The sequence below is a fragment of the Podarcis pityusensis genome (assembly GCF_964106645.2).
Source record: "Podarcis pityusensis genome assembly, chromosome: 3".
NCBI lineage: Eukaryota > Metazoa > Chordata > Lepidosauria > Squamata > Lacertidae > Podarcis > Podarcis pityusensis.
This window is the reverse complement of record NC_138026.1, coordinates 64,659,519-64,673,945: the sequence shown is the minus strand read 5'-3', so window position 1 is coordinate 64,673,945 and position 14,427 is coordinate 64,659,519. Positions and strand designations below refer to the sequence as shown.

The following is a 14,427-nucleotide window of genomic DNA, read 5'->3' as shown; positions in this document are numbered from 1 at the left end:
TGCCCATCATGGTCTACAAGTATCGACAAAGAAGTGAATCTATGTATCTGTACATGAAAAGTGGCTTGCAGAATATACCATACTTTATCATAATCACATTTATCTTTTAGATAGGACAACACAGCTGTGATCAAGTAATTTTTTTTTAAAAAAAGATATATATCATAATGTTGCATGATGCGCCGTTTCTCAGACCAGCTTGGTCATTTTCTTTCTGACTAGTTTTATGAGATGCTATGCACTATGGAGGAAAATGTTGTAAACATATATTAAGTTCTTTTACAAACACACACACACACACACACACACACACACTTACACACAGAGAGCTATTGATTTCTTTTTTAGTTCAGATTAATAGTTCTCACTATTTTTTAAGGCTAGTTATTGCAACTTTAGGACAGAGGATCTATTTGCTTATGTAAATTAGATGAACCCATAAATGTACTTTTCCCCCCTGAAACACCAATATAATGTTAGGTCAGAGCCCAGACACTTAAAATATATACTCTCATAGGCCACCCAGCCACAGAATCTATTGAACGTGTGTATTTAATGTGGAGAGATAGGGAAGGGGATGGTGGTAGAGTACGATACAGTTGTCTAGATAAGATTAATTATGGGTGCTTGCTTTAGTGTATCTGTAGTATGCGGTTAGCAACACAATGACGGTATTTGATAAAGGTACAGTGCAGGACCTTTCTATGGCAGTAGCATTAACTGTGAAGGCCACTGCATAAGAAAGTCAGTGCATGCCCATCTCTTCTGATGTTATTAAGTTTATCAGGAGCTCTTTGTTTCCAGTAGGGCTTTTGTTATTGATGATGATGTTGATGATGCTTCTATTATTTTGTTATATTGCTTAATCTTATTGCTTAGTTTTAAAGTGTACTTTCAAAATTGTGGTTTTATTTTTATGGCAGAAAGTTTTATACAAAAACTCAATACTTCTCAAGTTTGTAAAACAGTGAGATTTCCAAATTGTGTGTCCCAAGAGGAGCTGAAGTGTGCCTTGAAAAGTTAAGCCACCATGTTGAATGCACTCAACTCTCTATGCTAAAGTAGCAAGAACATAGCATTGTTCCTCCTATCCTTTGCCAATATTTGAGCAGTGAAGGCATCTTGAAGGAGAGAGGAAGAACACACTGAGATTTTATGACACAGTTCAGTCCATGTAAATATATTGTTCAGATTTTAGATCCATTGAAAGTATGAAAATGATTTCTGACCTATTAAATTGCCATACTGGTCATACTGTCCCTTTCAAAAGTACAGTATGTTAAAATCTCATTTTCATACAAACACCAGACTTTTAAACCTGATATTATATAGTGATTTGCTGCATTTAGTAAGCATGTTTGTAAAGAAGAACTGCAAAAAAGCAGAAGGATCAGAAAAGTGTGAAGAAATACTGAAATTTCAAGATTAACATGCACATCTGTAACAAATAAGATAAACCAAAAACCTTATAATTCACTGAAAGTAGGGGATGTGCCTGACATTGATTTCTGCCTCTTTGAATTTTAGTTTGTACCTTTCTTTTGATAGAGAACTCTACAGTACTATTTCCTTAATAAAACAGCAAGGGCTTTAATGGACACGTAAATTTGCTAAGACATAGTTCAAGAAAACAGGATGATTTCATAAAGGCATTCAGATTTAAACATGAGCGTATGCCTACTGTACTACTAATATGTATACATGATTTTAGTTTTATATGCTAATGGTCCAATCAAAATCAATAAAGACCGACACACAATTATATCCCCATGGATCTTAAAACCTAAGGCCTCACTACTGAGGCCATGATCTGAAGAACTATTAAGTTCCATTTGCTAAGGGTACTTAAAATTTTTTTTTAATTGTATCCCAAACTATATTTAAAAGTAATGGTAGTTTCAAAGGTAGCTGTTTGTATTCTTGCCTAAGTTTCTCAAACTGTGTATACAGTTGCAGCAACACCCCATTGTGATGCACATAGCAGTTCATTAAATACTTGTTTTAAGACTCAGGTGATTGATTAGATCTTAAGAAATATTATGTAGCTGAAGCAGCAGCCTATTTATTCAATTTATTTTTTACATTTATATCTTGCTTTTACTCTAGGGAGCACAAGGCAGCACACGTTATTCCTCTGATGCCTCTTTTATTCACACAACAGTCATGTGGAATAGGTTAGGTTGAGAGAAAATGAATGACTCAAGTAAGCCAGTGAGCTGAATGACTCAATAGAGATCTGAATCTGGATCTTCAAGTCCTAACTCAACACTCTTATAACCACTACACCACACTGGCTATGAAAAGAGGTATATAGGATTTCCTTAAACTATTCTTGTTTTCCATACAGTGTCCAAACTGATAATAATGTGAAACATGGTGATTAAAAAACAAGAACCTAAGAAGAAAATTTTATGTCTTATTTCAGTAGATTTCCCATGGTTTTAAAAGATAAGAACATAAAAGTGGCTCCAAGTAGATGGAAAAGCATTTTGCTCACATGCATTAAATACTGTCAAATTTTGGAATACAACAATGGAAATTAAATGGACTCCCCCCTACTTAGTAGTTAGGTCACTGTATGTGTTTCTTTTTCCGCAGCCTTCTCAAAAATTGTAAACATCATTAATACAGGCTTTGAACAAACACTTACCTAACTCAGGTTTCAGTTCAGTTGGTAAGCTTAATTTTCTAGACATCTTTGCTGAAAAATAACGTATAGTTTTATAATAAAGCTAGAATGATCACATTTTAAAGAGTTTATGAAACTAAGAATTTAAGCTGTTGGTTTCCAAAATAAGAAATCATATACAACAATTGTAAGCAAGGAAGGTATGCACATTTACACATATATTTGTAACAGGTTTTAGTGACAAGTGTGCAGTCAGAGTATGGCAGTGTACCTTCTTTGGAGTTATGAACAGTTAAGAACATTAGTAGTTTAAATTCTCAGAATCTCTGATGTCTTTATTGTAGTGCACTGTAAGTCATTATGTTGTATGATTTCCCTGGCACTAAATGGATTTAAAAATTGAGTCAAGTTTACTTAAGCATTTTTCCAACCACCTCCCCCAAACAGTAGAATACTAACACTACAAAAAGAATAGAAAACAGCTGTTCCACAAAAAAATGATAAATTTTAGAAAAGTTCACAGAATTACACTGTAAAGTTAAAGACCACAACAGAGTGGCTGTGGCTGCTGGGAATATATTGGAGACAAATTTGTATAGAAAATAAGTTCATGAACTATGTTTCTGGGGAAGGACTCTTTTCTCCACTGATGAGGCCAAGTTAGCCAGAACCACCATTGACAGAGGGCAACTCCATCAAGCCCCTACCTGCAAGGAATCTAACTGCTGTCAAACAGCACTGTTCAGCAGAGGGAAGAACCATGTGGAAGAAGCATCCCTGACCCAATTAGGGTACCACTGCTCCTCTAGTTGGGCGGGGACAGTATGCTGGTGCTTCCACCCTATCCCATTGTCAAGGCAGAGACAAACAGAACCTGAAGCAGTCTGGTCCTGTGCTCTAGAATACAACATCTACATGTGGAAGCCAACCCTGCTGAGAATGCAAACAACAAGATTCATACATATTGGTAAGCTGTCTTGACATATGAAAACCACTTTAAGAATTTTTTGCTGAAAAGCAGGATATAAATGTTCTAAATAAATAAAACAAAGTAATACTATGCTGCAAGTAAACTGGACAGAAAAGTGAGAAGGTGATGGAACAGTCAAAGAACATACTGTACTAGTTGATACCTAAACTCCAAATATAGCTGGAGAAGCCTGTATACTTTAGGACTGGTAAGCCTTTAAGACATTTTCCATACAAACTTGCTCAAATGCCCCACTCTGAACCTGAGGCCCTTCCTGGGGTCTTTTCATTGATGGTGTCTGAAAGTATGCAATTCCATCTTCAGGGAGGTTTGTTTGGCTCTCCTTTCTTTCAATAGGTTAAGATCATTTTGTTTAGATGTGCTTAAAGTGGGGTGGTGGGGGAGACAGGAGAAAGGGTTGCTGCTGCTTTTTTTTTTTTAGTTTGTTTTATACCGGTTGTTGTAAGATGCTGTTTTAAATTTTATTTTGTTTTATGTGATGTAAAATTGTTATGCTTTATGTTTTGTTTGTATGGTATTGATTTTAACCTTGCTAGTTGAAAAACCAGTTCTGAGAGATTTAGTGTAGACTTTAATATGGTCACATATTACATTTAGATATCATTTTGAACAAGTTGATTTTTAAAGGCCACTTACGTCTGATTTTTAAAATTTTGCTAGTTTTGCATTTGCTTGGTAAAAAATGTATTTATTCACCCAGGTCACAGTGGAGACCTTGACAGCCATAGGAGAGACAGACAACGACACATGCACACACAAAGAAATTTGTAGCCATATTAAAAATGCAAGCAAATTTCAGTGAGTTCTGAAGACCTGATCAGAAGAATATATAAAGACACTCATTATTACTGGAGTATTTTAATCCATCTCCCCATCAAAATTGCACTCCGCATCAGCCAATAGGAAGTATTCAGTGAAAGGCACCACAACAAACAGCTCTCAAAGAGCCCCAGACAAATCCCATCTAGGACGCATCAAACCCCAAAGCTTTAGATCTCATCAGATAGGGACAATGCACACATGCCTACAGTAGGAATGTTACTGGTGTTTTCAATGAAAGTGGCTCACGAAACACAGATCTCAAGAACTGTAGATAAAAGCAAATCAGAAATTAAATTCTTTTAAATCAAAGTCACCACTCATTGTTTAAAATAGGCAGCCACTATCAGAAGAATCTATCTGAGAAGGCGAAACATAACATCTAAAGAGTCTGGTACTGAAATATGACCAATACAGATTTAAAATTGTACCAAGAGACATGACCACAGAACATAAGCAGGTGATCTAATCCTGCTCACTGAAAACACTGACCTTTGCCATAGAAGCAGCAATTGTTATGGACAAATTAGTATAATTCACACAGTACCTCTTGAAAGGAGTTCATAAATTATAATTATTGGGCATATCAGCCCAGCATGTAGATAAAACTGACACAGTGAGAACAGCATATAAGCAACAACTCAGAGGGTAAACCAATTGTCTCTTTTCCTTTACTCCTTTGCCACGCCTGCAGAATTTGTGCCATATCAACTTAACTGCAGTTTATATCAGTAGGCAAAATTAACTAGCTATACATTTAATAGTGCCTGATTAATTACAGGAACCATTTTGAAAGCAGTTCATATAGTTAATCATCTCCTCTAGCAAAACAGTCATCTGCAGTCCAGACACCACCAGAAAATACCGTCTACTGAGGAGGAGGGCTTGCTTGTGGTTCCCCATGTTCATGACACACACAGTTTCAGAGGATATTTGGGATAACTAATAGTTATTTCCCTTGGCAACTCTCTTCTATTGCTGTGGGTTTATTTTCTGCTTACTTTATTATTTATCTCTTTTTATGTTGCATGAATTCTGTTCAACACAAAATTGAGATATATCATCTTAAAATAACAATAATTTTAACGTTCTTTGTATGCTTCTTTCATTTCTGCAAGCCAAACAGCTGAATCTTTGTGTGCCTTTGAGTCTCCTCCAAATATATCCTTGCTATGTTGGGTGAGGCCCAGAGGAAAAAAGGATGCCAGCCACTGCAGAGCTGCCCAGCCTGGCACTGAAAGATGAGGTCGTTAAAGTCAAAGTAGATCAAATTTCGGAAATATTGTGCCCACCACAGAGTCACCTGGCACACTGCATCTCCTTTCAGTGCCTAGATTGTTAAAGCAAGAATACTGTGCCTGCCCAGGAAGCAGCTCACCTGGTCCAGAACAACTGGTTTCCCCCCAAGGTCCTCTCACTTAAATGGGTGGCTCTGCAGCATCCTTCCTCCAGCTGGCAGTCATCTGCTAGGTTCATGGGGTGGGGAATAGACTGCCTACCCAGGAGGTGCAAGGGCTGGAGGAACAGATCACCTGCCTAGGGGTAAATCTTGCACAAGTCCTGGATAATCTGAAGACCTGTAGAAGGAGCATGGCAGACTTCCTGGATTGTCCAACAGAAGTCTGCAAGACTACTATTCTGTCTTATCTTAAGAGAAAGCTGATGAAAAAAGGTATGAATAGTTGTCGTGAGCCAGACTTAACCTCTAGGAGCCCTCTTGATAATATGCCTCCTCTTTGTATACAGAGTAACTAAGATTACACTCTTTGAAGTCTTTCTGCTGCTTCAGCAAACAGCAGAATACTACTACTGACTGCAACTGGACATAGCAGAGGCCAATTTCAAAAGTGGTAATTTGCCAAAGATTTTCTTTGTCCTATTGCATCCATGCAGAGCCTTATGGTGGATTTATTCCAGAGGTCAATGGTCTTCTGTTCCCTCACTCATCCAGAAGGTAGAATCTTCTGTAACCAAGTCAGACATTTTCACTAGTCACTTTGCAGATAAAATGCTCACATTGTTCTAACCTTCATGCCACAATTAGAGCAGAGTCTGAACTACAGGTTGCTCTTCCTTGGATTTAGCTTTGCCACTATCTCACGGCGATAGGATGTTTGGTAAGGCACATGTGCCATATGGATACTGTATGCACATACACCTTGACTGGTAAGAGATAGGCTAGCATCTCAAGCGGAGAGATGAAGGAAGTAATCTTTTCTTGCCAGTATCAATCAACCTTTGACTGCCATTTAATGCAGCAGACCAACCAATACCACTCATGTGTCCCTGGGTGCTGGTGGAGTTGTGAGGCAAAACCTTCAGTTTCTCTCTCTCCTTTGTTATTTCTTTTTCTCTTTTGACTGCACACAATGGCAAAGCAGCAGATTTTTACCTGGAGGTAACTGGTGCTGCATACAGGTGTGTCATGCATATCATGAAGTAATACAGCTGGAGAACTAGGGCATGATGGCAACATCCATCTCCATCCAGAGTTTGTCTCTGAAAATGAACCTAATACTTTTGACTAGCATATCTAGCACACATCAATAAATTTGTGGCATCTTCTAGGATTCTTTTTACAGGCACTTATGCACCATGCCACACAGGCTAGTTGGTTAGTTACACATTATACAAGTGCTTCCTTTAATCATAGAACTGCTTGTGGATGACAGTTTTTGTGAGAGCGAATCTCCCCATCATTTCCTTTTTACTCTGCTACTAAGTCAAGCCAAAAGACAGCAAGTAGAATCTTCCTTAATTTGAGAAGCTTCTGGTTTTATTTCCCAACCATACTAGAGCAGCATGGCTGTGACTTCTTTGTGGCTGGATACCTCATTGCTCTTTTGACATTTGAATGAAAGCAGCACATAGACTGGGCATCACAGTATCCTAGAAGCCAGTCCGGTTGACACAGGAAGAGTAACAATGGTAGAGAAGCACTTAATTTGTAGTGACTTGCACACAACTTGCAGATTAACAGATATGTTGATTGTTTCAACACATTAAAACTAAATCTATAAAATTCCCTTTGACACCGAACGTTGTGATAAACTGAAGATATTAAAGAAACATGATCAAGAAAATAACCATTAGACAACATGCTGTAAATATGCAAATTTAGAAGAGAGATAAGCCACTGTCGTTACTGTGAAATATATATTGTTACACATAATTAGTAAAATCTCACTGCAAGTAAACAATTAGATAGAAATAATGATAAATGGGAGAAAGTCTGCTAAGTAATTTAATTTCCATTCAAACAGATGACCAATAAGTTTAACAGATATACTCTAAAATAAAAAGCAGAACAACCATATCCAAGCAATAAGGTTATTTCTTATGCTCTTACAACAGAAGGGTTCAATCCACCTTATGCATGTACTGCAAACTTGATAAGTAATTTGCAATTTAATTGTCGGTGATCAAAGATCAGTTAGCAACAAGGATTCAGAGAGAATACACTTATTGCTGAAATACATGAATTAAAATGTTACGTACTTTATTGCCAAGAAGCTAAAACCATTGTTCATGCATTTCAGAATTAGCGTTAACATTTTGAGAACCTATGTTAAAACCATTTTATACGGCAATGCTCACAGGATTGAACCCTTTCAGTATTTCTGAATAGAAACCAAAACCTTTGTAGAAGGATGTGCATATACAATTAGAGAAAATTAAGAGCCCAGTCTCTTGGATTGTGTTAATAATTGAGCACAGTATATTAGCAGAGAAGCAGCCCAAAGGAACACCACTTATGGTTAGGAGAATATTAATTTAACAAATATAATGCAGCTTGCTTTGTTTCGCTGCAGAGTTAAGCGCTGCATAGAATAAGGTCCCAGGTAAGGAGCAAAGGAGAATTTTTCTAGTTCCTACCTATATCATTGGCTACCATCTTGGAAAACTTTCTGCTTTTGGTCTTCACTGCAAATAATATTTCAATACAAAATGTCAATTTACTAAAAATATGAGCTAATGAAAATTTATGATAATTCTCTTAAAAATAAAAATACTATACCCTTTTCTATAAAATTATTCATTTTTTGATCATCATCAGAATTGTTGGGAGAACCAGAACCTAAATGAGTGAAGATAAGAATGAAAGGGACATACGAAATGGATATTAACAAAAAAAGGATGCATACAAAAAAATTACGACAGATGACAAAATGAGAAAGACTATATATCCTAATCCATATCATATGCAACAATAAACCCCTAAATAAACACCTCTTTGGGTATTATGGATGATTTATTTCAGGCTTTTTACCTGCAAAAAAAGAGGGAGTATTCACCTATATCTCCTGCTTTATGCCCTTAGAATTTGCATAAGGACATCTACATTTGAGACAGATAACTTTTGCGTCTTCCATGTTTCACTTTCATCATACACAGCTTTAATTTTTCGAACTTATGCTGGTGCTACAATTTTCTAGTACAGGTGAGACCACACAACCAAAGGAAAGCATAGAAGATACATATTTTTTGATGGGAATCGGGAAACGGGAAACAAAACAGTCTGGAAAGGTTGCATGTGTTCAGATTAACAAAAATATTCACATGATAATAATAGCAGGGATTCTAGTTCACATTTTAAATGTCAATTTTTGTATTATCAATATTGCCAAAATAATTCAGAAGAAATAGCTTCATTTAGGTCTAAAGTGTGTTCCAGTGCACTTATCTCTGTGATAACAAATGAAAATACAGCTACTTTTGCCAATTCTCTGTATTTCAATCCAAAAGAGAAAAGATTTGAAGTGTGGTTGTTTTGCTATTAATTACTTTAAAAACTAATTGGAAATAACATCCTTTGTTTACCTGTAAAAATGAATTTTGTAAATAGTTTTCTGCATGCATATATTTATTACATTTTAACTAAGAATATAAAAAACCTTCCCTCCCTTCTCTATGCATACCAACATTGTACCGATGAAAAAAAAATTAATGATACAAATGATATCAGGAACTACTACTTTCAATAAGAATACTTCCTGAATTCCTTGGGAATATTACGTTCATTCTCTTCTAGTGATGGGAGGCACTCTCCTCCCTACCCAAGTCAGAGTCATGATTGGGTTCAGCAAATTAATACACATGATTAAAAAAATGGCTTAATCGAGGGATCACACCTAAAGGCAAAATTGTGTCTAGTCAAAATCCAATGGTGGGTGGGATTGCCAGAGTCATTTTCCCCAGAACCCTGCCTGCTTTTTAAGAATCAATCAATAAATTTGCCATGCACATAAAGCTGAATCTGCACAAGTTAAATGTGTGTTAAGTTGCAGGCTTACTGTACACAAAAAGCCCCTGTTCACCCTCCTGTGGTGACACTGTTAGCCCCCCCCCTCCCGCTTGCTCCCTGGATTCTGTGATGATGATGATTTTGCTGCTGCTGAAAAAGCAGACAGGGAAGCAGAGGGAGGAGTTTTTTTTGCTAGGTCCAATTAAAATCTAATCCACTGAAAAAGTCTCAACTCCTATTTAAGAAAAATATAACAACTTGCCAAATTGCTTATCTGAAATAAAGATTCTAAAGTTTAATGAAATCGCTACTCACTCCTTGCTTCCTATTATTATACAGTATACTTTCCACCCTGTTGGTTAATTTTACTATAACAGCAGCAGAAGTGACAAAAGTGGGATGACCTTTTCCCACTTAAATTACCTCTGGCAAAGAACAACGAAAGCTCCTACAAATAAAAGATTGTGATGAGAGTAGGAGTTAGAACACATTTCTACTGTGAATAATCTCTTCTTGAAACAGATAGCCCAAGAGACATAAAACACATTCCCCTTATAATATAGTATTTCCTATAGTAATGCATTCTAAACACTGTAAATAACAAATAATGACAAATATATAAGAATGGCTTTGAGGCAAACCAAGTATTCAGCTGTATGTACTTGTCTGAATTGTGTATATTTGAGAAAACCACTGTAAAGTTCAGTGGCATAGTAAAAATCCTCCTGGAGCATGAAAACAAAAGAGAAGAGAAGCCTGCTACAAGGTGTTTTGAAGTACTATTAGTTCTAAAGCGTTTCCAAGAACAGTTCATTACCTGAGGTGGGTGACTTGCAACGATCCTCTTGTACAGCTGTACCTTCATTAATATCACAAAGACCTGCTGTAAAATACAAAGAACACAACAGGTTTCAACAGCTGTGGACCACTTTTAATTCTTGACACAAACATTACACATAAGGTATTTTTGTACCCAGTGGGGAAACAATCAAATCCGATACTTAATTATATTTTTAACTAAGAGTTTTGACAAACGTGTTTTGCTGTTCAAAGTATCAGTGTTTCTTCTTTGGGGAACAGGATGATTATGAAGATTCAGGGAAAAGGGGAGTTGGTATAGATGTGCATGAAAGCCATTTTTCAATGTGATTTTTCTATGTAATATATGTGATTAATGCAAAATTACCTGTACTGTAAACAAGTATATCACAAAGAAAGGTAACCAAGCTGAATATAAGAATTAAGCCCCACTTATTTCATTGGGTCTAATCTAAGCACAGGTAAGTCTGGATCCAATGACATGAACAGAAAATTCTATGAACCCATGGAATTTAAAGCATTTCCTTGGGAAATAGATGTTCCTCTTTATGGTAAGGACAAATAGATTACATTTAAAAACCAGCATAGACTATAAAAAGCAAGCTAGAATTAGTAATATTTAACATGTTTAAGTATTTGCCTACCAGTGTCGTCAAAACAGATCAAATTTTGATGAAAGGCCTAAAAATACATACTTCAAATATATTGATCTATTTGATAATCTGTGCCCTTCTAGGCCCAAGAAACCACTAATTTCAGAAAACACCATGGTGGTGAAAAATCCAGGACTGTGGTGGTTGTTTGGAACTCTTGCTCAATCAACGTGACAGTCAACATGTGATTTTGGCATCTAGACCGTTGATAAGGATAAAAAAAGCACTGTATCCACTACAAAACCGAAGTAGCAACAACAGGCATCACTACAGATGATGAAATACTTGGGCTGCTTTGGAAGGAGATGCTGTTATGAAAGGTGTTGAAGTGTAAAGGTGACACTGAAAGGCAGAAGTACAAAGCCTCACAAAGCCTCATGTCAATCTGTTGTTTGTTATCTTACAGTTCTAGGTTTCTCTAGGTCCATGGGCTTTGCAATAAACAAGGCTGTCCATAATGTTGCTTGCTAGGCACTGAAGAGCTCTTGATTTTCTTTGTAAAATCACAGGAGTGAAGGCTTTCTTAACACACACACAGTGTGTGTTTGTGTGTGTGTGTGTGTGTTAGTTATAAATAAAACTACATTATTCTACTTTAATATCTAGAACTCTTCAGAACTCCACAGGCAGCTAGGCAGCCTCATGCTGGAAGACCTATCAGAGATCTGTAAAACCTATGGGAGGATACACACAAGCATTGGAAAAGTTGGTGTTGCGAAAAAAAGAGAAGCAAAATTATTCCTGACAAAGAGCCAGGCCATTGCTCCCATTCCCCCCAAAATGTTAAATGTATGGATCTGGGAGTTTTAAATGGCCTAATAAAGGTACCACCCTAATATGGATTACAGAGAAAAGTAAGGGAAAGGTAAAAGGACCCCTGACCATTAGGTCCAGTCGTGGCCGACTCTGGGGTTGCGGCGATCATCTCGCTTTATTGGCCAAGGGAGTTGGCGTACAGCTTCCGGGTCATGTGGCCAGCATGACTAAGCCGCTTCTGGCGAACCAGAGCAGCGCACAGAAACACCATTTACCTTCCCGCTGGAGCGGTACCTATTTATCTACTTGCACTTTGACATGCTTTCGAACTGCTAGGTTGGCAGGAGCAGGGACCAAGCAACGGGAGCTCACCCTGTCGCAGGGATTCTCCACTTTGGCCAAAAGTGGAAAGGGTTATTTCCATTTTTAGATTTTCTATTATAATATTAGTTATTATTATACACCATTCACCAGAAGACCCTTGTGAAAAACAGTTAAAACAGATTACATCTAAAATATGTATTTCAGGTATCAAAGGCCAGAGTAAAGAGGTGTGTTCTAAATGAAATCCAACCAGTAACCTGGCTATTGTATTTTGGACCAGTTGCAGTTTCCAAGTCATCTTCAAAGGCAGCTCCACATAGAGTGCATTCCAATAATCCAGCCTGGAAGTTATCAGTGGATGGAGTATGATGATCATGCCATCTCAGTTCATAAGAGGCTAGAGCTGTAAACCAGTCAAAAGCTGGAAAGAGGTATATCTAAGCATCAAGGCCAACTGAGCCTCAAATGACAATACTGGATCCTGGACTATCCTCCCCTCCCAAGCTGTGCAGAACACACCATGCCCCCACGTCCTGGACTCAACAACTTAGAACACATAATACCTGTGTTTTCAGTATTCACCTTCAACTTATTGGGCCACATCCCACCCATTATTGCCTCCAAGCATTGGTCTAGCACCCACATATTGGTGACACCTCACATCAAAACCCCTGATGAGAGCTCCCAGCATTTTCATATAGATGTTACATAGCATGGAGGACAAGATGAAGCCTACAGCTCCACTCCCATGGTGCCAAACAATGGTCCTCCCCAAACTACTCTCTGGAAACAGCCCTAGGAGCAGGAACAGAACCAATGAACTGCATTGCCCTCCATTACCCTCCATAGCGAAGAGAGAACAGAGAGCTTCATTTTACAGATCTGCTCAAAACCTGAATTACAGATTAATCCAGAGACTACAGACCAACACAGAGAGATAGAAATTTTAAGAAATGCACAGTACAATACTGGGGCCAGTACACACACTATTGGGTCATCTTCTACCCTGCCATTTGCAATTACACCTTTGTAGTCCAGACATGTCTGCACTTGCACCCCAAGAACAGTTAATGTCACTTTTACTTGAATGAAACGTACAACATGTATAATATTGTATCATAATTTAACTATACAGTGAATTCTTAATGAGTGCCTGGCTTTAAGTCCAGCACAGCAGGAGACATGCCTAAGCCTCTTTTGAAAAGTTCACATTTTGAATTTTGCCATTTAGGGAGGGGATGCTTTAAAATTCACCCACACTTATTGTGTAGAAGTATTTGCAGAAAATAACTTCTAGGCAGTATCTGATCTCAGGAGAACCCACCACAAGAAAGTTGCATCCTGATCACTAGGAAAAAAGGAAGGATAAACTTCGGAGATTCCAGGGACTACTAGCAAACAAGACAAGCAGGAAAAGTGCACTAAATGGAAAGGAGAAACAGAATGCTTTCCCAGCTGGATAAATGGGTCTTTATAACAAGTTTTACGTTTGTTTTAAATTGATTTGTTTTTGTGTTTTTAACCATTTTAAATTATTTTATATGTAAATCACCTTGAGACAATGGTTTAGAAGGTGATTAATAAATTAACAGTAATACCAATACTAATATTGTCTGGTGTCCATACAACACATTCAACAATCACAGCTCTGACTTCACTCACTGGCTAAAAAGCACTGACAGAGGCAGCCAGGCTAGCTTATTAAAAATAAAAAGGAAAGTTCAGAGTCTTGGTCCTTTGTCCAAGGGCACCAATGAAGGTCTTTGTGGACACCACTGCACGCATTTCTGCACATTTGTGGGCACCACTGCACATTTGTGACTTGTATTCTATTATCTACTAATGCCACTTGTTTTACTGTTGTTTGCAAAATAGATGAAGGATGTAATCTGGATCTTATTGTACCCAATATTCCATATTGATAGTATCTCAGGTAACAGTCTATAATTATATTATTATAGAATTAATCTCTGCCAATATGTTAGTGAAAGAAGCTGAAAAGTAAAGGCTATGGTAAAATATTCAGGGTGATGAATGCATATAACCTAATCAACTGGATGTTAAAACACTTTATTCTTATGAGATGACTTACTTATATAAGAGGTGCGAAGTTTTTTCACAGACTCTGAATATAAGTTAGAGAGGCCACACATGCAAGAAGCCACAGCCAGCATGCCTTATTGAAGCAATG

General features: G+C 37.4%; 1 protein-coding gene across 6 annotated transcripts in view; it reads right to left on the bottom strand.

Moving 5' to 3' along the window:
• STXBP5 (syntaxin binding protein 5) overlaps positions 1-14,427 on the bottom strand; it is a 117,463-nt gene that overhangs the window by 20,574 nt on the left and 82,462 nt on the right. For 3 of the 6 annotated variants that reach the window (XR_013983974.1, XM_080998554.1, XM_080998558.1), the window contains 4 exons: positions 10,502-10,567; positions 8,458-8,517; positions 8,316-8,363; positions 2,651-2,701 (listed from right to left, as the gene is read on the bottom strand). Coding sequence is in view for 5 of the 6 variants with exons in the window: in XM_080998554.1 (XP_080854680.1) it covers positions 2,651-2,701; positions 8,316-8,363; positions 8,458-8,517; positions 10,502-10,567 (225 nt within the window). In the remaining variant the exon portion in view is untranslated. The remainder of the gene's footprint in view (positions 1-2,650; positions 2,702-8,315; positions 8,364-8,457; positions 8,518-10,501; positions 10,568-14,427) is intronic. The other 3 variants (XM_080998555.1, XM_080998556.1, XM_080998557.1) reach the window with 3 other exon arrangements.